Raw genomic sequence first — 25,940 nt, 5'->3', positions numbered from 1 at the left:
AATTTGGCCACCTTTGAGCCAAAAAGGGCCTTTTGCATGTTTCCTCTTGGAATTTTGGCCTTGTGCCTATGTGCAGGTATGTTACAAAGGAATTTATATACTTTATAAGCTTGACAAAAATTTTCCATTTAGTAGCGTTTGGGGCTTACTCTGTTGCTCAGCATCTGTTGGTAATAAAAATGTACTGTGTACAGCCATATCATATACTGCAGTATCATGTAATTTTGTGGTTATTAACCAGACTGCAGGTATCCTAACTGCTTTCCTGCCTGGGCATATAACTAAAATTTATTTCAAAGGGTTTCTTCCTTATCCCACTATTAGTGGTAGGCTAATGTGTGCCAGGCAGTGTCCAAAATCTTAAGGATGCAAAGATAGATAAATCAAAGCTCCTGGCTCAAGGATATCACGGAGTGTAAGTGAAAGCACTGTATATTTACATAAATTTATCTGTTAAGAAATTGACACTGTGAAACATCAATAATTTGTGAAACACGAAAAATTTCCTTTAAACTGTCAGATTAAAAAATGTGCAGTAACAGCTAATCTTAGGAAATACAGAAGTAAAACTTCCAGCCAGCATTTTTCTTTGTCATAAAATGATTACATTTTGAATTGTCTTTCTAAAAACTTTGACATACCTATGAGGTTTTTTCCCCCGTGGCTTTATTTTATTTTTTATTGAAGTATAGTTGATTTACAATGTTGTGTTAATGTTAGTGATTCAGTTATACATACGTATTTTTTTCAGGTTCTTTTATAGGTTATTACAAAATATTGAGTATAGTTCCCCCTATGAGTTTTAATAGCTCTTATTTATTGTGCTTTATGTGCCCTGCAATGCTAAACCTTTTTCATTATCTTAATTTTTCCAACCGATGAAATATCGCAGTAATGCATGCGAAACTCAGGTTCAGAGTAAGAAATATGTTCAAAACCACAGAGCAAACGGTTCCGGTTTTCAAAGCCAGGCAAGATTTCAACCTATTTTTAAAAACGATTTTATGATAAATTGGCTCCCAATTTTTTGCCTCACTAGTTCTTCACAGGAAGTTTAGCGATATTGTCGTACATCATTCAAGGGGCCACTTTCCCTCAACCGCTTTAATTAGTATATGCCCAAATTCTGCAAGACTAAGAGCCCCTGTATTTTCTAGTAGAGGTCTGCGTGGTTTGGGGACCCTTTCTGCAGGTCCCGAGGCCGGTTTAGGTGCCCCTCTGTGCCTTCAAAACAACTGACACTCGTCCATCTCCCACCAGCCTATAAAGCTTATTGAAGACAGGCGTCTGTGCTGAAACCTAACCTTGTTTCTCACACCTGACAGGTGAATGCTCAAGGGATGTATGTTGAGTGGACGTGTGAATGAATGCCTAGACCCGCGCGACCTCTAGTTCTTATCCAGGCTTGTGAGTCTGGGTGTCTCCTTTCAAGTGTCGACGTTTCCATAAGATGATCAAGAATACCCATCTCGGGCGTCTGCGCATGAAAGGACCTTACAAACGCGAGCCATCTAATATAAAGCGCTGAAGAGGCGCCACTCAAACGCAACCTCAAGTCTTCATTTATCAGGCGGGGGCTACCGAGAATCTGGGCAGGGTTTGAAGGAGAATAAAGCCAACCTCTGTGGTTCCTACCCTTGTACAGCAGCCTTCTAGTCCAGGCGCAGCAGCTACTCTCCTCAGCGAGTGCCGCAGCGCGAGCAGCAGCTGCCGCGGAACTACCACGCGCGCCCCCGCCTCCCGGGGTTTTCCGCTTCCGCAGGATGCGCTTTGCTCCAGGAAGTGACGAAAGCTGGGTGGGCTAAAGGGGCCGGGCTTTCTCTTCCTCTCCACGAGGTAGCCGAGACCGGTTGGCCTGCTCTGCTTGTCCTGAGTGATGCCGGGGAAACTTCTTAGTGACGGCGATTTGGAGTCGGACACGGCCGTGGCAAAAGTGGAGATGCCGCGAAAGCAAAACGAGAAGGTACCACCGAGGGCCGAGGACCCAGGGGCAAGGCAGGACGAGGGGCCGGGCGCTAAGGGGAAGGGCCCGGGCTGGCGGCGCGTGGCGCGCGGCGCGGAGCCGGCTCGTCCCGAGACCCGCGTGGGTTTCGGCCAAGGGGCGCCCGGGAGCGGGCGGAGGACGCGCTGCCCAGAAGAGGTCCGGGCGGATCGGAACTGGAGAGCGGGCCGGGTGTCCCACATGGTCCCGGAGTCTGGGCGTCTCGCACCCGGTGCAGAGTAAAACGGTCACGGTTAGGCCCCACATTTTGGCCCAGACTCAGACCTTCCGGCGTGAGTTTGCGGAGGGGATTGTAAGTCAAACCAAGGTAGGGACTAGCGTTTTCGACTAAACTGGCGAGACCATAAACCCAGCCGCACACGTGGGCGCGTCCGCGGTGACATTTTTTTACCCTAGTGGAGGGAGTACAGTTTTCCGGGAAGCGGCCGTTAGAGGATAAAGTAGTTGAGTTCCTCTTAATGTTTATTGGCCAGATTTCCCGTGGAAATGCAGACATGTGGTGATAACTGCATACCATATTTTTATATAGGCCGACAGTGTGCGGTAGTCTTAAGTTACCTCAGTAGCTGTCTGCCTCCTTGCTGTTACTTCCTTAGATAGCGATTTAACTTGTGACTGAGTCTCTGTTCTTAGATAAGGTCATTGAGAACAGAGATTGTCCCTGAACTTGTACATGACTTAGAATTTCCTTAACTTGCTGTTTCTGGGTCTTTTTGATGGGGAGTTTCTACAACAGCAATATTTTGTTGTAGGTGCCGAGGTAGTACAGACTTGTCCCCATAGGTACGGGGGAAGTGGTCCTGGTTTACTTGCCTTGCATTTGTCAGCGTGTTCAGTTGTGGGATGCTGAAGTTAGAAGGGACCTGAGCAACAAACTCCATTGCATTCCAAAGGAGACCACCGGGATTGGAAATCCACTCATTGGTGGAACCAAGGGATGAAAGAATTGAAGTCTTGGGATGGGGTGGACCAGATTGTTTTTCAGATGTCTGAAGGATGGGTCATATGGGGGACATTACCATACCCGTGATTTAAGAGCAGAGGCAAGGCCTAAAGTTTCAGGGAAGCAGATTTCAGCTCAATGTAATAGTCCCCATACTTCTGGAATTGGCCTGAGGCCTGCCACAGAGGTTTTAACAGGGTAAAACACATTTTCAGTAATATTAAGTTTTCAGAAATATGAAAAATCGGAGAGGGTCAGACATTTCAAGGAGGAGCCATAATTTGGTTTGGTTTTGAGGTTTCACCCATTATGTTTTCTTGTAACTTGTGCTCTTTGTTTTTCTGTTTAAATTAGGTACACCATTTTTACACATGGGGTAATAGATGGTGGGTTTTTATAACTTTTTGGCTCATAAAATGTCTTTATGTACATTTACTTGCGTTTGTGAGATACGCAAGGCAGATATTATGAATCCATGTTTTACCTGTAGAGGAATTCTAGCAGAGAAAGAAATCTGCTTAACACCCTCCGTCCATGGATATACACGATCCTGTTACTGCATCAGAGCTAAGTTAGATTGTTCTTGGTCACTCCCTATAGTGTGTGTAGTTTAGAACTGTTGGAGCATCCCATGAGCCCCTCCAAGTCCCTTATGAAAATTTGACTTTACAGCTTGTTCGACCAGCATGAATTGGGTACCAAGAAGCATTCTCCTTCAGGCTGATGAAGTTACTGATATATTCTCTCCATGTAGCCAAGAAATGATATTAAAAACGTTCCATTTGATTTTTGTCTTATTACAGGATGAAAATACACATGTTGAAAAATGCCCCCAAATTGTTGTCTTCATAATTATATGATCTTGAAATAACACAGAATTGATATATTACACAAATGTATCAGTGCTTTGTTCAGTGTTTGTATTGTCTTTATTAATTTTTTAGAAAGGTAAAAAAGAGAAGCCCAAGTCTAATAAGACTGAAGAGGCAGCAGAAGAAAAGGAAGAAATGATTTCCCCCAAAGCTAAAAAGGTTAAAAAGAAAGCAGGGCCTTCTGAGGTTGACATGAATTCTCCTAAATCCAAAAAGGCAAAAAAGAAAGAGGAGCCATCTCAAGATGACATCATTTCTCCTAAAACCAAAAGTGTGAAAAAATCAAAGGAGCCCTGTGAAAAGACAGTTGTTTCTCCTAAAACCAAAAAAGTAATTAAAAATGAGGAGCCTTCTGAGGAAGAATTGGGTGCGCCTAAGCCCAAGAAGATGAAGAAAGAAAAAGAAATGAATGGAGAAATGGGAGAGAAAAGCCCCAACCTGAAGAATGGACTCACTCATTCTGGACCTGACTCTGACTCCAAGGAAGCTGCCAGTGAAGAAAGTAACAGTGAGTTAGACCAGGTGAAGTGGCATTTTAATATGTAGAATGTGTCTTTCGATGTTGTTTAAGTAATTGTTACATGTATTATTTAATAATGGGAGGAAATTTGATATGTCAGCACTTCATGGGAGGGGTGGTCCCTTGAGCTGCAGGGTGAGACTTCATCTTAAAAACTGCAGAGTGTCAGAATGCCTCCTTTGCAACTGAACAGGTCTAAGTTTAGAGAAAGTCTTCTCTCCACACTTAATCTGCCTAGTTGCAAGTCAGAAATCAACAGCAGGGATATAGTTATGCGAATATGCTCCAGTTTCTCTCTGAGGGGTTTCCGCTAGTAAATTATGATTAAGTGGAAACACTGAAAAGGTGCTTGCCTGATTACGAAAGTCTTTTTGTTTAGGCTGTTAACTAATTAGAGACGAATAGGATGCTTAAATGTCCCTTTGGAAGCTAATACTGTTATCTTTTAGAAACTCAGCCATCAAAGAAAAATTGTAAATCTGATAATTTTCTCTTTGCCGTAGGTCATGATCAACGTTTAAAAAATTTTCCTGACTTTAAAAAATATATACAGCTAGCTATTTTTTAATCAGATTACGATTTTACTATATGCAATATTATGGCTTGCCTTTTCCTATCTTGCCTGTATTTTTATATAGGCATTTTCCCCACTTTTAAATATTAAACATTTTAAATGGTTTCATAATCCATCGTATAATGTTTAGATATTCACTTAATTATTCCTCTTTTGGGCATTCAGGTTGTTTACAATCAAATAGTGCCAGTGTGATCATTTTGTCATAAATGCTTGTTCCTTATTTTCTATGGATGTATATATGAAAGATGTTGCTATGGGAACGGGTTAATAACCCGTTCAACAGTGTATGGTTAGTTTGGAATGACTGGGAAAATTCTTAGTCGAGACTGTATCTGCTTTCACTAGCCACGCATGGTATATATGTGCTGTATATATATGCTACAAGTTTTTCTTTTGTTAGGGTTTTATAGATTACTATGATCTGTTTCCTTTTCAGATCTTGATTTACCTACCAAAGTTTTTGTGTCTTTTTGGTTGATTTAGAAGAGATGTTTTAGAATACTTTCTTTTTCAGAAGGCTTTCTGTATTTAGCCTGTGGGGTAAAGTTATTGATTTCTTTCTGTGGCCCTTTACTTGACAGGAAATAACTGTGGAGCAAAAAGAAGGAGCTTTCTCTAATTTTCCCATATCTGAAGAAACTATTAAACTTCTCAAAGGTAATATTCTTGGAAATACTGTATAGTATTAGAACATATTATTTAGAAGCACTCCACTCACTGTTTTTGTTGAGATTAATTGGGACGTGTTCTCATTGGAGGACAGTGTGTGTAACCATATAATGAAGTAGGTCTGTATATTTGGTAAAGGACTAAACTAGTGATGGCCTTTGCTGCCTCTTGAGCGAGTGATTAAAATTTATTCAGTACAATATGTATATTGAGAAGTGTAACGACTGATACTGCTGGTGCAGTTAAACAGTTGATGCCGTGTTGGTATTTTCTCTTTTTCCCTCTTCCACTTCGTGATGCATCTCTAGGTTAATGATACCAGCCTAACTCAGAATTCATCTTAGCATTGTGCCTGTGAACCAGGTAGGAAGTCACAAATGCTCAACTTAGGTGTCTTCTGAATCATGTGCGGCACAGTCAAGACAGCAAAACACCTGATTTTCAGGCTTATACTGGCCTGTGGATGAGATTTTATCTCTTAAGATAATAAGTGTTTATTATAATTTGGTGCTTAAAAATGTATTGCTATTTTTTAGTCAAGCAGATTCTTCATTGCCAGAATATATTTGAACTTGTCTTTGTAGCTGTGACCAGAACATAGAATTCCATAACTCTGTAGGACCAGAAGCATGGCTATGTTTTCGTCCTCCAGTGTAGTGGAACTTTAAGAATCGCAGTGTCAGATAACATGGTTCATTTGTTCACAGCCCGTGGGGTGACCTTCCTGTTTCCTATACAAGCAAAGACGTTTCACCATGTCTATAGTGGGAAGGACTTGATTGCACAGGCACGGACAGGAACCGGGAAGACATTCTCCTTTGCTATCCCTTTGGTTGAGAAACTTCTGGGAGAACTGCAAGACCGCAAGAGGGGCCGTGCCCCTCAGGTAAATATCTTTAACACATGTCCTTAGAGGTTCCAAATCCACACAGGAAGAGACATTGCTTGGGCATTGTTTACATACCCTATTGTTTTTTATTGGGTTCTCTTTAAGGCCTTTTTCTGGTGTTTACTGGAGATCTTTATCTGAAGGTAAACCAGGATAATTCTTTTAAGACTGTTGACCACAAACCTTATATATATAAACACTGTAATCTGCCCTGATGGTTGTGATCACCTGTATTATTTATTAGTGCTCGCATTTTTCTCTCAGACTCTTAGATATTCCTAGGGCTCACAGGTTTAGTCAGGTGTCTCTATTTTTGCCTAAAATGGAGAGCGCATTTTTAATAGAGCTGCCTGAATAGGGGTATCAGAGGTGAAGAGGCCAGGCCTTATGCTCAGGATGATGCTCATTGAGCTCATTTCTGGAGAACCTGGCATTTGACAAACCTTTACCTCACTGAAATGCCTGTGTTGTCACCTTGGCTTTGGGTTCTTGCATCTGACTTTCCGGCCTCACCTCATTTACTAGCTTTCCAGTGTCCATGCTCCCTCCTAATTAATTCATGTGTTTACTGCTGTATTTATCTACAGTTGCAACAGCAGTAAACAAATGAGTTATTCTAGCACCTGGAATACTGCCTGGCACATAGTGGATGTTCAGTAAATGTCTGTTGGATGGATATACTAAGTTGTTCTTAAATCATATTTGTTTCATGCTGTTTCCCTACTCGAGGGTCTGTAGTGGTTGTGTGGTGTGTGTCGTGTTAACTGCTCTAGGATTCAAAGCCCCTCGCCATGTTGGCCCTGCCTTACTCTTCTGACTTCATTCTACTTTTCATATTCACTGTAGTGCAGAGGTTTAGGCTATAGATTTTGTATCCTGGTTACCCGAATTTAAATCCAGGCTCTGCCTTTTGGTTTTAGAAATCTGTTGTATGTTATTGTAGGTATTATAATACAGTTGTACAGTGCATTTGTAGGTGAGGAGCTTGTGAGAATTAAAATAATGCATATTAAGCATTTAGTAGCTCCTTACACTTAATAAAAGCTCAAATATTAGCTAATATTATCATCAGCAGTATTACTTCTTGCTAAAGTTGCTCTTTTCCTGGAATGCTGCTCCTTAAGTACTAGCAGCTCCATGAAACTTACCTTAATTCCTCCAGCTTGCTGTGTGCAGCCATTCGAGAGCACCATAAATTTGAGTACCTATTTCTTGCTCTCTCTCTTTTTTTTTTAATTTATTTATTGGCTGTGTTGGGTCTTCGTTGCTGCACACGGGCTTTGTCTAGTTGCGGTGAGCAGGGGCTACTCTTCATTGTGGTGCCCAGGCTCCTCATTGCCGTGGCTTCTCTTGTTATCTAGTACAGGCTCTAGGCGTGTGGGCTTCAGTAGTTGCGGCACATGAGCTCAATAGTTGTGGTTCATGGGCTCTAAAGCGCAGGCTCACTAGTTGTGGCACACGGGCTTAGTTGTGCCTTGGCGTGTGGGGTCTTCCTGGAGCAGGGATCGAACCCATGTCCCCTGCATTGGCAGCAGATTCTTAACCACTGTGCTGCTTGGCAAGCCCCCATAATGGATGTTTTGAAAATAATTATTAGGATGAGTTGAACCTCCTGGTGCATTCCAATTTTGTTAAGAAAAAAATACTGCATAATACTTTGGATTTGGTCTTTCCTTTTCAGGTACTGGTTCTTGCACCCACAAGGGAGTTGGCCAGTCAAGTAAGCAGAGACTTCAGTGACATCACAAAAAAGCTGGCAGTGGCTTGTTTTTATGGTGGAACTCCCTATGGAGGACAGAGTAAGTAAATCTAGAAGTGAGAGAAGGAAAATGCCATCTACTGTTGGATGCCCTGATTGGATTTCTTCTGACCTTGACATCTGGCTTTACCTATGTGATCTAGTCATTTATGGTGGTTTCCTTTTTTTTTTAAGCTCTTTTTGGATATGGTGGTTTCCTTTTGCCATTATTGTTGAAAGATGGTCAAGCATATAGTCCTGCATGATGATGTGTCAAATCCTGTATACAGTTCTTAGGACTTTTGTATTATTTATGTGTTTATCTAAAGGCTGCAGTGGTACTTTACTGAGCCCAAGAGAACAGAGTCCAGGAACTAGAAAGTCAGAATTCAAGGTTATTTTTTTTTTATCTCTCAAGGACCTTGGGTCTCTGCCTCTTTTTACTGTAGGCAGGCTTTCTTTTTTCTGGTCCCAAGGGCCAAATGTTGTAGCCCTGCTGTAGTATTCCATTACTTCCCAGTTCAAGACCTTGAACCTTTATTTTGTAGATTAGATATGTAATTTGGGAAGGGATTTAAGCATTTTAAAAGTCTTAGCATTGGATAGATGAATGGGTAAAGAAGATGTGGATATATATAATGGAATATTACTCAGCCATAGAAAAGAATGAAATAATGCCATTTGCCGCAACATGGATGCAACTGGAGATTATCATACTACGTGAAGTAAGTCAGACAGAGAAAGAAAAATATATGATATTACTTATATGTGGAATCCAAAACAATGATACAAAAGAACTTATTTACAAAACGGAAACAGATTCCCAGACGTAGAAAACAAACTTATGGTTTCCAAAGGGGAAATGTGGGCCGAGGAGGGGGGAATGAATCAGAAGGTTGGCATTAACATATACACACTATTATGTAAAATAGGTGATTAACAAGGACCTACTATATAGCACAGGGAACTCAGTACTCTGTAATAACCTATATGGGGAAAGAATCTGAAAAAGAATATATACGTGTATATGTATAACTGAATCACCTTGCTGTACACCTGATACTAAAACAACACTGTAAATCAACTATACTCCAATATAAAAAAAAATTTAAAAACAATATAAAAAGATAAAAATAGAGGTCTTAATATTGGCACACAAGGCTTGTGATTATCTCTTTTCAGCTTTGGTGGAACTAAAGGGTTTGGCATCAGAACATTCTGGGTTTGAATCTGAACTCTGCTCACAGAGTAACTGTGATTTTTCAGTTCAGGTTGCTTGATTTTTCTGCACTTCAGTTTGTTCATGTATAAAAGAGGGTTGCTAAACTCACCCTGCAGTGGTGTTGTGAGGATGATATTGGGTGAGTAAAGTGCCTAGCAGTAGATTCCTTGACTGCAGTAGCATCCCCCAAAAAACCTGCATCATTACCATCTTATCGCAGTTATACTGAACTCTGTTTTTCTGAACATCTCTGTACCTTCTTGGAATACTTGCCCTTCTATCTTGTCATTCTCCCTATTCCTGCTTACATTATAGAAAACTCCCATTTCTTTTAAGATTCTTATTTTCACTTTGTGAAATCTTGACACAGCAAGATTTGACACTTCCGCCAGCAAAGAAGATCATTTCTTTCATGGTGCTACTATCCCCCACTGGTGTACTTTTCTGTTATACCATGTAGTACACTGGACTGTCACTTCTTACATGTTTACCCAGTAGCTCAGAGTGCCACACGTGTGTTTATCTTCAGTAGTTAACATGTTACCTTGTACTTGTAGTTAATAATATATTTTAGAATAAAAATATATCTAATTGGTATCCCAGATTAATAAAAGGACTTAAAAATCCAGCATGTCTTATCACTGGTGTTCCTTATAGTTGAACGCATGCGGAATGGAATTGATATCCTGGTTGGGACACCAGGTCGTATCAAAGACCACCTGCAGAATGGCAAGCTAGATCTCACGAAACTTAAGCATGTTGTCCTGGATGAAGTTGACCAGATGTTGGACATGGGCTTTGCTGATCAAGTGGAAGAGATTTTATGTGTGGCATACAAGAAAGGTAAACTCTACATTCAAGAACTGGTATAAGGGATCGGAGGAAGGGTGGTGATTAACTTCCTTCTGAGAGTTAAATGAAGCCTTAGGAAGTTGGCAGGTGGCTCACTTTATTCAGGAAAACTTAAATTTAAAAAAAAATTTCCCGGACTTCCCTGGTGGTCCAGCGGTTAAGACTCCACCCTTCCAGTGTAGGGGGCATGGGTTCAATCCCTGGTCGGGGAACTAAAATCCCACATGCCACCTAATGTGGCCCCCCCAAAATTTTGTTTTCCATGATTCGCAGATAATTACAATAGGGAGAATTTGGGAAATAAAAGAAACCAGCTTGGTATACTTTGCTTTAGGTTTATTTCTTCCTGATTTGTGCTGTTGTGTGTATGTGTGTGTGTTAACTATGATCTTATTGTAAATATAAAACTTGAACTGCTTTGCTGTGATTTTATCCATCTACAGTTTTTAAGTTTTACATAATATAAATCCGTTTGCAGACATTTTTATGTAGACAGCTTGCTTCAAGCATCAGTATTTGGAATTAGTTCTTAAGGATAGATTTCCAGAAGTGAAATTACTGAGTTGAAAGGTATAGTTCATGTTCTTCAATATACATTGTCAGCTTGCTCTTCAAAAGGGTTATTTACGCTGCCATTTGAAATATATGAAAATGCAATGGTATTCTAAGAGCAAACTAAAAAAAAAAAAAGAAAAATGGGGTTGGGGAGCTGTTTTTAGTACCTGACCTCAAAGGATGAATAGACTAGAATTCTAACCTTAAAATGTTGAGGAAATGCTAGGGAGGGGAGTATAGGTACATATAGAATCTGTTTGGGTATTTACTGTAGGTTATTTATTTAGTGATTTAAATTGGTTGGTTAATGGGCTTGATTAATTGGTGTTTTCCACTTAGTAGGTCTCATTATAAAGGACAGATTTCCCTCATGGTTCATAAAGGCCAATGGTTAGAAAGCAAAGTAACTTGAAAGTACGCTGGGGGTTTCAAGGATCCTTTACATAAATTATTTAGGCAGCATTTCTTTGCCCATTGGTACCCAGTGGTATCTTGCATTTTTGTGTCCTCAATGCCTGGCTTGACCTCAAGTGTTTCCTCTAGAGTGTTGATGGACCCTGGAAGAATTGGGTGAGGTGAAATTCTGTGTAGGCTTGTTTGAATTATTCATACTGACTTTTCTTTTTCCCCTCAAAGATTCAGAAGACAATCCCCAAACATTGCTTTTTTCTGCAACTTGCCCTCATTGGGTGTATAATGTTGCTAAGAAATATATGAAGTCTACATATGAACAAGTGGACCTGATTGGTAAAAAGACTCAGAAAACGGCAATAACTGTAGAGGTAAATGATTCATTCAGTTGCTGGCATTAGTAATAAATTGTATATAATTTATTTTCCCTGTCTGATAGTATTAAGACTGGCAAAAACTAACTTCTTTTCCAAATCCATGTGAAAAGTCACGTAAAGTTATATTTCTTTTTGAGTTGTATATGTTATCTGTGTTTTCTAAATTTCATCATCTGGTAGGCTGATTGCAGAATCTTTTGGAGCCTAAATCTGTCTGAATTGGTTAAGCGGAATGACATTACACCTAAAGTTTATACACTAGAGAGCAACAGAGAATCCTAGTGTTCGTGTTGAAGCCGGTTTTCACCTTAGGGTCCCGTACCTAGATGAATTCGTTGCACCCAAGGAACAGACCCATACAGAAACTGACAATGGACTGCATTTTTAAGTGGTTGAAAGGATAAAACACACAGAGGCCTTTCTCCTGTCAATTATTTGGTTTCCTTTAGCAACCTAGGGAATGGCATTTCTTTTCCTACTTTTTCCTGGTAAAGTCAGAAAATGGATAAAGAAGCCAGATGCTCTCTGGAGAAAAAGGAAAGACTGCTTTAGTGGTTTACTTTTTTCCTCTAAACTGGTGGCAGAAGTTTGCTCTAGTCAGACTTAAACAGTTGCTGCTAGTGTCGTTAAGGTTGAGCAGGTGATTTAGATTCCAGCTAGACTTTACTAAATAATCTTTTTTTCCCTCTTTCCTAAGCATCTGGCTATCAAGTGCCACTGGACTCAAAGGGCAGCAGTTATCGGGGACGTGATCCGAGTGTACAGTGGTTATCAAGGGCGCACTATCATCTTCTGTGAAACCAAGAAAGAAGCCCAGGAGTTGTCACAGAATGTGTCCGTAAGGCAGGTTGGTCCTTCCTCTCTCTTCCCTTGAGGGAGAAAGCATCTTTAAAGTAATAGTCAGAGTATACCTCTTAGAGCTCATCTGATCTGCCCATCTCATCTCACAGATGAAGAAAGGGTGGCTCAAACCCAAGGTTACTCTGATGTAGGTTTGATTACTCATATTTGGTGTTCTTTATCTTGTAAGTATAGTTGGATACAGTTGATTTCATGACCAAGAATTGGAAATTTGAGGCTTGTCCATGTAAGGCACGTTTTCCCCTTTGTATTATTTTCAGCAGAATTGCCACCAAAATATGAATGTCTTTATAGGCCTAATTGGTGATTTTAAAAGTATCTGTATCAGTAGGATCTGGTATTCTTAAGTGGGCTTATTTCTTTGGCAGGATGCCCAGTCATTACATGGAGACATTCCACAGAAGCAAAGGGAAATCACCCTGAAGGGTTTTAGAAATGGTGATTTTGGAGTTCTGGTTGCAACCAATGTCGCTGCACGTGGATTAGACATCCCCGAGGTTGATCTGGTTGTACAAAGTTCTCCACCAAAGGTAAGTATTTTACACTTAGATTTTATTTTGTTGTTTCTTTTGGATGCTAAAACAAATTGGAAGTTGTATCTCTTCCTTTCATGTGATTAGTAATAGTTTTCTCTTGGGTGTTAGGTTGCTGTGGGTGATTTTAAAATGAACCTGTCATGAGCCCCTGCCCCTCTCAGAACTGACAGTTGAGGGGAAAGTGTGGTGAGTGGCCAGATGTTGGAAAGATAGTTTCTGGTCAGAGGGGAATCCTGAAAGGCTGCATGGGTGGGGGTGGTGCAATTTTGAACTTGACTTTGAAGATGGGTACGACTTAGATGGGGTGGTAGTAGGGTAGATAAACTTGTGAGCTAGAGGATAGAGAAGAGAGAAAAGGTCTATAGTTAACAACCTCTGTGGTTAAAATAGCTTGGGTTTGTATATGACGGGAACTTCCCAAAGAGGGCCCTGAAGCATAGTTTATGTGGTGTGGACAATGCTTCACTTACATAAAAGTTAGTGTGAAGGAACTTGTTCCCATCACTTCAAGCATGTAGACTCCATTACTTCCAAATTTGGCAAATCCCTCAGGATTAATGTTCACAGTGATGGAAAAATACATTACTGCAAAGTCACCATTTTTTATAAAGGAAGTCCCATAAGTGTGTGACAGACATTGTTTAAATAAGCCTGTATACCTGTGCTGTCCAGTATGATAGCCACAGCCACATGGAGCTGTTCAACACTTGAAATGCAGCTAGCTTGAACTGAGGTGTGTGCTATAAGTATAATATACATTGGATTTTTAAAAATTTTAAGCTTTCTGTATGCACCGTGGATTTTGAAGATTTGTGGAAAAAGAATGTATAATACCTCATTGATAACTTGTTTTGTAGAGATAGCATACTGAAATAAGTTTTTGGATATATTCTGTTAAGTAAAATAATAATAAAATTAACTTTTTAAAAAACTTTTTAATATGATTACTAGAGATTTGACTATTAAAATTACGTATATGGTTCTGTTGGACAGCACCATTTAGACAATGCTTTTTGCAGATTTACCCACAGGATAGGGAACACTATTCTAGAGGTTTTAAAACATTTTCACAGTTCTTTAATTTAAATTGAAGTGCTTAGGTGCTTCCTTCCTCATCGCTCCTCCCCCCTCCCCTGCCCCCCCAGGTCTACAACCACCACACTTGCCTCTGCATAGGCTGCTCTGGTCTCTGTTGTTCAGTGTCACTGCATTTTACTTCAATAGGATGTGGAGTCCTACATTCATCGTTCTGGACGAACAGGTAGAGCTGGAAGGACTGGAGTTTGCATCTGCTTTTATCAGCACAAGGAAGAATATCAGTTAGCCCAAGTGGAGCAAAAAGCGGTAAAACTATTTTCTGAGCCTTCATTCAGCAAATGTTGAGTTCTAACGTCAGTCTTTGGTCTCTTTATTCAGTTTTTATTAAGTTGAAATTATTTTTATTTTTAGCACATGGCCATGACTGAAAGATCATTGTTAGATACGTGTTTTATACATTGTCTTATGATATAAAGCCCATTCTAAATATTTTGGATTTGAAAGCAGTGGTTTTGTATTTGTAATGACAAGAGGTCTTTTTTATGTTTGAAAGGCAGTTTTCAGACAGTGATACACTGTGAACACACCAGAAACATTTAAATGTAGACTTATGGAGTTATAGGAATTGCTTGAAAACCAAAAAGATGAGAATATATCAAAAGGATAAATTTTTAAATTGGAAAGAAGACATTAATTTTCCTTACAGAAGGATTTTGTAAGGAAATTCTTTTACTGGTTCTTCCTCCTCTGGGTGGTGGAGCTTAATCTCCCAGCTTCACCTTCAGTAGATTGAACTTAGTGACTTGCTTATAAAGAGCAGGGTAGGGTTGGGGGTGAGGACTTTCCAGTGCAGAAAGCAGGCGAACACTGCCTGGCCAGGTGATCGTGGTCAACATCAGTGATAAGCAGGTGCCCCTGATATAATGTAATGAGACCAGTCATCTTCCCCCAAACCCATAACCCCAGTCTAAGGATGTGAGAAACTGATGTTCACAAATTGAGGGACATTCTGCAGAATAGCTGACCAGCACACCTTAAAACTGTCAAGGTCATGAAAAACAAAGACAAATTACCACAAATTAGAGAAAACTAAGAAGACATGTTGACTAAATGTAATGTGCTGTCCTAGGTCGAATATCAACAGAAAAAGGATTATTAGTAGAAAAACTAGTGAAATTCAAATGAACTCTGGAGTTCAGTTACTAGTAATGTAGCAATGTTGGTTTCTTAACTGTGACAAGTGTACCAAAGTAATAAAGTAATAGATGCAGGTAGACAAGAACTCTGTACTATCTTTGCAACTTTTCTATAACTCTAAAACCTTTTTAAGATTAAAAGTTCATCTTTTAAGTATGTAACAAATATGTTTGGTAAATATTGAAAAATTGGGGGACTACTGATCTCAGTGGAAACAATTGATGGCCACGTTGTACGTTAAATTATGGTTCATTTTCTTGTAGGGAATTAAATTTAAGCGAATAGGTGTTCCTTCTGCAACAGAGATAATAAAAGCTTCTAGCAAAGATGCCATCAGGTATGTTCCCTATCACTGCTGTGGTCTGTTTTAGTGCTTGTTCTATTTGTTACATGTTTTTGTGCGGTAATGAGATTTAGCCTTTTGAAATTTATTTTAGTCACTGTTTTAAAAATTGATAACCTGCTTGTTTAAAAAAAATACTCAGACTGTGCTTATAAAACAGAAACTCTTGTTTCTACTCATCCCTAGCCAATCCTATTCACCAGAGGAAAGATGTTTGTCTTGGGCATTTTAAAGTAACTGTATCTTACATAGGGTGTAGGAAAAACTTATGGTAAATATCTGGATGGTGGGGATTAGATTAACAGTGTCATTGGAGGTGCTACTGGCATGGGAGCAAGAGAATTCTTTATTGTGTGCAGTTGTCCTACAAATTGAAGAATAATTATTTTTTTTATTGAACTATAGTTGATTTACAATATTGTATTAGTTTCAGGTATATAGCAAAGTGATTCAGTTTTGTGTGTTTGTATAATTTTTCAGATTCTTTTCCATTATAGGTTATTATAAAACATTGACTGTAGTTCCCTGTGCCATATAGCAAATCTTTGTTGTTTATCTATTTTATATATATATATATGTGTGTATGTAGCTGTTAATTCCATACTCCTAATTTATCCCCTCCACCCCCCCCCCCTTCACCTTTGGTTACCATGTTTGTTTTCTATGAGCCTTTCTGTTTTGTAAGTAAGTTCATTTACATTATTTTTTAGATTCTACATATAACTGATGTCATATGATATTTGTCTGGCTTACTTCATTTAGTATGTTAATCTCTAGGTCCATCCATGTTGCTGCAAATGGCAATATTTCATTCCTTTTTTTTCTTTATGTATTGGCTCTGTTCGTCTTCGTTGCTGCACGCGGGCTTTCTCTAGTTGTGGTGAGTGGGGGGCTACTCTTCGTCGTGGAGCACAGGCTTCTCATTGCAGTGGCTTCCCTTGTTGGGGAGCACTGGGTCTAGGCACACAGGCTTCAGTAGTCGTGGCACATGGGCTCAGTAGTTGTGGCTTGTGGGCTCTAAAGCACAGGCTCAGTAGCTGTGGCGCACAGGCTTAGTTGCTCCACAGCATGTGGGATCTTCCTGGGCCAGGGACTGAACCTGTGTCCCCTGCATTGGCAGGTGGATTCTTAACCACTGTGCCCCCAGGGAAGTCCTCATTCTTTTTTATGGCTGAGTAGTATTCCATTGTATGTAGGTACCACACCTTCTTTATCCATTCATCTGTTGATGGACACTTAGATGGCTTCCGTGTCTTGGCTGTTGTGAATTGTGCTGCTGTGAACACTGGGGTGCATGTATCTTTTTAAATCAGAGTTTTCTCCAGATATATGCCCAGCAGTAGGAACTATCATATGGTAGTTCTATTTCTAGTTTTTTAAAGAACCTCCATACTGTTTTCCACAGTGGCTGTACCAATTTACATTCCCACCAACAGTGTAGAAGGGTTCTGTTTTCTCTACATTCTCTCCAGCATTTATTGTTTATAGACTTTTTGATGATGGCCATTCTGACCAGTGTGAGGTGATACCTCATTGTAGTTTTGATTTGCATTTCTCTAGTAATTGGCGATGTTGAACATTTGTTCATGTGCCTGTTGGCCATGCATGTGTCTTCTTTGGAGAAATGTCTGTTTAGGTCTTCTGCCCATTTTTTTTGATTCACAAGGATATTTAGCTGTTTAGCATCCCTGGTTGTAGTGTATTCCTGGGAGGTGAGTGGGGCTGGTATTATGAAAACCAAAGAGGTCTCGACTGTTTTCCAAATGCTTTCCAAGTGGTGAGCTACATCCCCTGCTTAAGAACCAGAGTCTGAATAACATTTTTAGAATTCTTTCTGCATTTACTTTTATAAATATGTGAGATACTTATTTAAAAAATAGGGAGAGTTCATGATCAAAAGAAATGCTAAATATTAGCATATTAATAGTTCAGGAAAGTTTTGCAAAGGAAAAGAATTTAACTCAGCATTTTTCAAATTATTTTAGCATGGCATGCTTTTCTTTATCCTGTAGACAGGGTTTCCTGTGATACCAGTTAAGGAAATTTGGGGTTAGATGCCCAGGAAGGAGAAAAGATACCAAGATGCTAGTGGTACATGAGAGAAGGCCTCTGGAGGAGCAGCCCTGCCAAATGAGGCTGCTTCATCACCACCAAGATAACAGTGACTTCCTAACAAATGTATAGTCTCATAAAGGCCTGTATCATTTTTAAACTGATTTGAGAGTCTTTTTTTCTTTTATTTCAGAATGAAAGTAGTAGTATTTTCATTCTTAATGTAATATTTTCTGATCCTAAAGTAGTATTAAAGAATTGTATAAATGTATAAATATAATATTCTAAATGTATTTTGATTCTAAAAGTAATGCACATTTAATTGTAAAAGTTCATTTATTAACATTCTTTAAAAAAAATGTTTATTTATTTTGGCTACACCATGTCTTAGTTGCAGCAGGCGGGCTTCTTAGTTGCGGCATGCATGTGGGATCTAGCTCCCCAACCAGGGATCGAACCCGGGCCCCCTGCATTGGGAGTGTGGAGTCTTACCCACTGGGCCACCAGGGAAGTCTGTATTAACATCATTTTTAGTGGCAATAGGGCATTTTGTTGTATCCGTTTCATGGTTTACTTAACCAGTCCATATTGACGCACATTTTAAAATTGTTCACACTCTTTCTGTGACACTGTGATGAACATCTTAATATTTTTTCTTATTATTTCCTTAGGATAAAACTTTTTTTTTGCTTTGATGGTAAATTAGAATTAGGTACAATCAAAGGAATGGATTTATTACTACAGAAATGTGATGATTTTATACACTGCATCGAAATGATGTTAGACATATGCAAGATATGGCTTGAAAGATATTGATTTATCTCAAGATGATGTTGTCTTAAAAATGAAATCTGTCCACTTCTGTCCTTTCTCCTAACAAATATACTCTCAAACCACAGGCTTTTGGATTCTGTGCCTCCCAGTGCAATTGGTCACTTCAAGCAGTCAGCTGAGAAGCTGATAGAGGAGAAGGGAGCTGTGGAAGCCCTGGCAGCAGCCCTGGCCCATATTTCAGGTGCTACGTCAGTAGACCAGCGCTCCTTGATCAATTCAGATGCGGTAAGGGTCCCTGTCAAATTTCTGACGCTTTATAATTTAGAGTTTGAGCAGGATTTGAAAGTATTTCATTGAAACTTCCCAGTTGTTTGTTTGTTTTTTTTTAAGAACTTTTATTGAGATACAGTTAACATACAATAAACTGCATATATTTAGAGTATACAATTTGGTATCCCAATCTCCCAATTCATTCCCTCCCAACCCTCCCCACTTGGTGTCCATATGTTTGTTCTCTACAAATATCGTATATTAACACATATATGTGGAATATAGAAAAATGGTACAAATTAACTGGTTTGCAAGGCAGAAATAGAGACACAGATGTAGAGAAACTTCCCAGTTGTTTTAACCTTTGCATGAAGGTTGAGATAAACACACACATGCATAGAGATGGAAAGTAGATTAGTGGTTGCAGTGTCTCAGTAGAGGAGGGAATGGCAGTGACTGCTAACAGGAATGTGGGTTTTTGTGTTGGGGTAGGGGTAGATAATGACACGTTCTGGAATTTTAGATAGTGGTGATGGTTGCAAATCTTGTGAATATACTAAAACCTCCTGAATTATATACTTTAAAATGGCAAATTTTATGGTATGTGAATTGTGTCAAATTTTTTTAATGTTTAAAAAAAACCAATTGTATGAACACAAGTGTATATGATACATTTAGCTAGCATACCTAGAAACCTAAGGAGGTGATGCTTTTCTTTCTTTCTTTCTTTTTTTTTTTTTTTAGTTGAAATTTTTGGGATAATGTAGGTTCACATAAAGTTGTAAGAGTTAATACAGAGAGATTCCTTGTACACTTTGACAGTTTCTCCCAATGGTAACATTTTGCAGAAGTGTAATACCACAACCTGGATACCAACTCTAGCACAATCCACCAATCTTATTGAGTTCCTCAGTTTTACTTGTACTAATGGGGTAGGAGAGGTATGCTTTTAGGAAGAACTTTCCCATAAATATTTTAGAAACATGAGGACAAGTGTTTATCACTTATGTTTGTTTTTGTTCCCCTTTCTTCCACAGGGCTTTGTGACCATGATCTTGCGGTGCTCAATTGAGATGCCAAACATTAGTTATGCTTGGAAGGAACTTAAAGAGCAACTGGGTGAGGATATTGATTCCAAAGTGAAGGGAATGGTCTTTCTCAAAGGAAAGCAGGTAAGGCTGGGGCTTCTGTTGTGAGCTCGCCTTGGTTCAGTAGCTTCATCACTGTACGGTAGCTTCTCCCTGTTCTATGGGAATGCTGCATGTTTTCACTGTATATATAGTTGTCTCTGGGCAGTGTCATCCATGACCCTCAGTTGCCGCTTAGTCGCTGACAACTACCCCGTGTGTGTCTCTAACCTGAACCATCTGCATGAAGTGTCAGACTTGAAGATCCAGCTGCTTCCCTGAGATCTCCACCCAGATGGGGTTTATTAAGCAACTTAATACAAACTTATTCAAAATAGAATTCAAAATTTAAAATCTTGCCTTCCAAACCTGGTCTTCTTTCTTCTGACTCCTGCTCTCAGTTACTGGCATAGACTAGTGCAGCGGTTCTCAAACATTTCGTTCCGATGACCCCTTAACATTCTTTACAAATCTTGGGGATACCAAAAGCTTTTGTTTTTGTGGGTTATGTCTATTGATATTTCCTGTGTTAGAAATTAAGACTGAAATTCTAATAAAGCATAAGAATATCATTTTCTATTAGTCATCATAGCAATGGTATCACATGTAATGTAGTGTCTAGAAAACTCCTCTCTACCCTTAATGAGAGTGAAAAGGACAGAGAACATTTACTAGTATTATAAAAATTATTTATTTATTTGGTTGCTCCAGGTCTTAATTGCGGCATGCACGTGGGATCTAGTTCCCTGACCAGGGATTGAATCCAGGCCCCCTACATTGGGAGCGTGGATTCTTAGCCACTGTGCCACCAGGGAAGTTCTCAATAAAAATATTTTTGACTTTGTGGACACCCCCCAGCCAAAGATCTCAGGGTTCCATGGGTGCATGGACTATACTTGGAGAACTACTGGCTTGTGACTCAAATCAGGTTTATCTTCAACTCATTGCATGTCTGACCACATTTACCTCCTTAAGCAATTCCACATAATCTTTGGGATAACATCCTAACTTTTACATGGAGATTCTTCACAAGCTGGCTCCTGTCCTCTTTACCAGCTTCCTCTCTCTCTTCACCACCAATACCCTCCACGCCAACAATGCCAAGAACATCTTGCTTTCTTTCATCCTATGTGTATGGTCAGTCCACTGTTTATATGGTATTTCCTATCTCCATGGTATCCTTTATGACTTGGCTCAGCCTTAAGTCTTTTTGAAGCTTCCTGTGGCCGAATGGCAGAGTTGGGGGCACCTCTGTATATGCTTCAGAGTTCTTAAGGCATAGCTTTATTCATGTAAATTTTGCCTAGATGTGCTTGCTTACTGACTGAGAGCCTCAAGAACACTGTGGCTGACTTAAGGGCCCAAACTGTTTTCTAGACATCTGTGTACTGCAATGAGTGCCTGGTATTGAGTACTTAGTAAAAATGTGAATGAAGATTCTCACAAATAGCAAAATCCGTCAGTACCTGATGCTATCTGTGGTTATAATTGGGTAAATTGTTGGGTGGAAGGGATGTTCCTGGAAATGTTGCAAGTAAAGACAGCCAGGGGAGAGGAGTGCCTGTGTTAGTTGCGGGGGGAGTTTATTTTGTGGACACCGAGAAACAGGAGGCCTTTTTTAATTTGGGGGGGCCGCACCCTGCAATTTATGGAATCTTAGTTCCCAGACCAGGGATTGAAGACTTCTTAATTGGAGATGATGGCACTTATCAGAGTTAGTGTCCTGTGAAGTATTTAATTTTTAAACTCTTTTCATAGGAGGCTGAATTATAAAAACTAGAAAATTAATATAAGATCAGTTATTTTTCTGTTTTAATTAGGTCATCCTTAATAGTTCACTCTTTCTTACGTAAGGCAGTGTATTTTAATGGTTTTAGAGTATAGGTTTTATTTAAGAGCTGTACTAACCAGATTTTTAAAAGCTGCTCTTACCAGGGTGGAGTCTTAGACAAGTGACTTAGCCTCTTCAAGCCTCTGTTTCCTCAGCTATAAAATGTAGCTAATAGCTCAGTGAAGATTAGCACAGTATGATAGCCAGGAATGATCTCTAGGCAGTTCTAAGTAGTTTTGAGTCCTTTTTAAAATATCCCTGGGTTTTTACTGTTGTGCTCTGGGAGTTATCATGTGTTTGGCTTGGTCTAAAGTTTATCTAAAATCGATACCTGGTTTGTTTGGGCTGTTTTTTTTAAACGTAATACCTGGTCTCTTGGAGTATCATTTAATGTGCATTTTATGATTTTTGTCAAAATCTGGATTAACTTGCATTTGTTTTGATTTCTAGGGTGTTTGCTTTGATATCCCTACTGCATCAGTAACAGAAGTACAGGTATTCTTTTCTCTTAGATTTTGAAGTTAACCTGTCTAAATGGTAAAATACAGCATAATAGAAAGGGAAACAACAGCTCTAGTCCCTTTACTAAAAACAACTAAGAATTAAACTTTAGTATTTTTTTCTTCCTAGCCTTTTTATACTAATATTTTTCTTATTCAGCCTGCCTGTTTTCCTTTCTATAGCTTTGTGAACAATATCCAGCTTTTTCCCCCATGTATGTTACCTGAGATTTATATAGACATTTTTAATTGCTGTATTTTTATTCAGTACTGCTGTGAGAAATGTGTTTACAAGTGGCATATTTATATGTTTTACTATCTAACAGCTGTGGATACACTGTAGTAATTGAATTGAGTAAATGATGAGAGTATGTCTCATAGTGAAACTTATTTTATTTTTGGCCAGTGACCTTTTAAGCCACTTAGGTTATCAATCTAGTTTTTCTTTAGAAAAAGGGCAAAAATGTTGTCTTTCTCATGCCTTTTTAAACTAACTTCAGTAAAAATCAAAGCAGGTAAAAACAAAACTATCTCTTGACAGGAAAAATGGCATGATTCACGGCGCTGGCAGCTTTCTGTGGCCACAGAGCAACCAGAGCTAGAAGGACCACGGGAAGGATATCGAAGCTTCAGGGGACAGCGAGAAGGAAACAGAAGCTTCAGGGGACAGCGGGAAGGCAGTCGAGGTTCCAGGGGACAGTGGGAAAGAAATAGAAGCTTCAGAGGACAGCGATCAGGAGGTGGCAACAAAAGTAACAGATTCCAAAACAAAGGCCAGAAGCGGAGTTTTAGTAAAGCATTTGGACAGTAATTTGAAGTAGAGGATTTATATGGCAAAAACAGAACTAACTGTGTTTGGCGACAGGGAACTGAACATTAGTTTTCATACAAAAAAGCACATTGTATTTCCTTCCTGACCGCTTGCCCAGTCTCCATCTCTTCAAGAGAGACAAGCTTTATCTAAATTATTTCATCTGATCATTGTCATTTATAACTTTGTTGCTACTTCTGTATCGAGTATTTCTTTGGAAAAGGTATATGAATTTATTACATATTTTAATGCATTGTCTATAGATTGTAAGACAAAATCAAGCATGTTTCTGCTGATACTTTTTTTTTTAATTGACCTGTCTTTATACTTAGAAGTGTCTCTTAATAGTTTCCTTCCTAAATACCATGGGGAACGCAACAGTTTCTGGAGAAGCACTTTGAGCACTCCAGGCTTTGTTTTGTAATTGGTATTCCTCAGCCACTTGCCTAATAATTACTCCTATGGTCCTATAAAGTATCTTCTGAGAATTAATACTGAGCAATGTTTTGAAGCAAGATTTCAAATTTAGCTGGGATGTAACACAATTTATGCCAACATATATGTTCTAGATTTGGAGGAGGTGATAACATCTGATAGGAGATAGTATATAGAATAGCCATTGTTAGGTGCATTTTGATAAATTTTTAGCTTCTCAGTATAAGGTGATTCATGCGTCAGTGAATTCTTCACAGATTTAAAATGTATATATAATGTGTATATAAGTGTTTTACTAGAAAGCAAGTACTCTTAAGGGATTCCAAGTGTATAACATGACCCCATAACTTTCTTCATAAGTAAGGAGGCTGAATAAATGGTGCTTGATGATAATATACTTCACTTCCTATTGGAAGATTAACATTATTTACCAAGAAGGAACTAAGGGAGTAGGGGGCAGAGATTTGCATTGCGAAAGATTCAAAAAACAAACAAACAAAAAAAACCCACTGAAAATATTTTCCACATGCATGAAGGAAACATTCATATGTATTGAGAGCAAAGAGAAGAACACGTGAAGGTGCATGATAAAGCATTCTTTTAATGGTGAAAACTTAATGGGTCGTTAATGTTTCTAGAGTTTAACTTCTAACAGGCAAGCTGTGGATTTTAGGTAGAATGATCCAATTTAGTTTCTCAAGGCCTAGTTCCTATAGCCACAGTATAGGATATCTTTCTTTTTATTAGACTGCTACTCCACTGAAAGGTTGCAGCTACCTAGAGACTTCCTTTTAAGACAAACTCTACATGGTTATTTTTAAGTTGTTGCTTTGAGGGAACTGGGGAACTTAATATAGCCCCTGGCCAGATATTACTCTGAGGTCTCAAGTATTCTTTCTCTGGGAAACCTTGTGCATGGTGCAGGAGCTTAAGAGTGGCATTGTCTTCTTGCCTTAATTCCTAGAAATTAAGGGAATCTCAGGAAATAAACTATGACAGGAGGAGTTCAAATACGTGGCCTGTCTTGTTTTCATTTAACATTTGAACAACTGAAATATTTCTAGGCGCTGGTTTCTCTAACTGGGTCTTTATATCCAACTGCTTCTTCCTCAGTCACCTTTGCAGTAAAGGGCTCAGATAAGCCAACTCAACTCCTTGATTCTTTTTTTTCCCCCTCACTGGTGGATTTTTATTATAATGAGATAAGACAATGATTTGTTGATGTGCCAGTTTCCGGAAACAAAGTGAATCAGCTGTATTTATACATACATCCCTATATTCCCTCCTTCATGAGCCTCCCTCTCAACTCCTTCATTCTTTTTTTATTTTTTTTAATTTTTTTTTATTTTTTGGGGGTACACCAGCTTCAATCATCTGTTTTTATACACATATCCCCGTATTCCCTCCCTTCCTTGACTCCCCCCACCTCGAGTCCCCCCCACCCTCCCCGCCCCAGTCCTCTAAGGCATCTTCCAACTCCTTCATTCTTGAGGCAGCATCCTTTCTCTATTTGGACTTCACTTCTGTCCTTGGATGCTGACTGGATGTTTCTGTGTTCTCAAATTCTCTTGGCTTTTATTCCTTGATCCACTTGTCAGTTTTATCACTTGACCTCCTCGTGGTTTCCCATCAAGCCAGAGCGAGTCAGGGGAGGTAGGTACTTGATGACCAACAACTCGTGCCTTGTGGATCACGTTTTATTAAATTCTGGTTTTGCTGAGTTACTGAGCATACTTAAATAACAACCAAAACATTTAAGTTTGGATAAGAATGGGTTACTTTATCAAGTAGATTAAAAGGACAGTGTACCTGTCCTTTAGGAAGAAATAATCAGGCCTAAATCAAGAGTAAGGGGCAAGATTAGTGAGAATTTCACTTTATACAACTTAGGACAACATGGCTGTTTCAGTAAATGAAGCTAAAGTTTCTCCTGGATCCTAGAATTCAAAGCATATTTATAAATGTATAATTCAGCTACTATATGGTTTAAATGGGTTTATTGGGCTTGCCTGGGAAATGTTATAATTTTTACTATTTTCTACAGAGAAAATATTTTCCAATTTATGTATCAAACAACTCAGTGAACCTTTAAAATACAACCAATTTTTATGTTGGAACTATCTGTGCAGCAGTTTCATTACAGTTGTACATAAAGTGTTTTTACTGTAAAATTGAGTTAATGTATAAAAATATAGCTTTATGCCATAATAAAGTTATTAGTATTTACTATTTATGTTTTTGGTGACTTTTTTCCTAAAATTGAAATTTTTATTTTAAAAATAATACACGATGGGTATAAAAATCCAAACAGAAAAAACAAGCAAATCAGTCACCACGTATCCGACATATTTGTGAGCATCTCTTCCAGTTCATTTACAAAACTAGAATCATTCCTTCAGTTTTGTGAATTGCTTTTCCCTCCACAATATGTGCATTCTTTTCCGTAGGTACAGATCTGTGCCGCCTTTTGTTTTTGGTTTTTTTTTTAGTTCCCCAACCAGGGTTGGAACTGGCACGCCCTGCAGTGGAAATGCGAAG

General features: G+C 39.0%; 1 protein-coding gene across 1 annotated transcript; it reads left to right on the top strand.

The window, feature by feature from the left end:
* The first annotated feature begins 1,811 nt into the window (after window positions 1-1,811).
* Window positions 1,812-25,625, top strand: DDX21 (DExD-box helicase 21). The gene is made up of 15 exons (XM_057735166.1): window positions 1,812-1,963; window positions 3,890-4,339; window positions 5,496-5,571; window positions 6,291-6,469; window positions 8,154-8,271; window positions 10,090-10,275; window positions 11,476-11,621; window positions 12,325-12,474; window positions 12,857-13,018; window positions 14,249-14,368; window positions 15,523-15,596; window positions 18,554-18,713; window positions 19,736-19,870; window positions 22,107-22,151; window positions 22,698-25,625. Exons 1-15 carry the CDS (start codon window positions 1,877-1,879, stop codon window positions 22,965-22,967), a joined length of 2,358 nt encoding a protein of 785 aa, XP_057591149.1. The 5' UTR covers window positions 1,812-1,876; the 3' UTR covers window positions 22,968-25,625.
* Window positions 25,626-25,940: the final 315 nt, after the last annotated feature.

The sequence above is a fragment of the Hippopotamus amphibius genome, chromosome 5 (assembly GCF_030028045.1).
Source record: "Hippopotamus amphibius kiboko isolate mHipAmp2 chromosome 5, mHipAmp2.hap2, whole genome shotgun sequence".
Classification (NCBI taxonomy): Eukaryota; Metazoa; Chordata; class Mammalia; order Artiodactyla; family Hippopotamidae; genus Hippopotamus; species Hippopotamus amphibius.
This window is presented reverse-complemented; position numbering and strand designations above follow the sequence as displayed.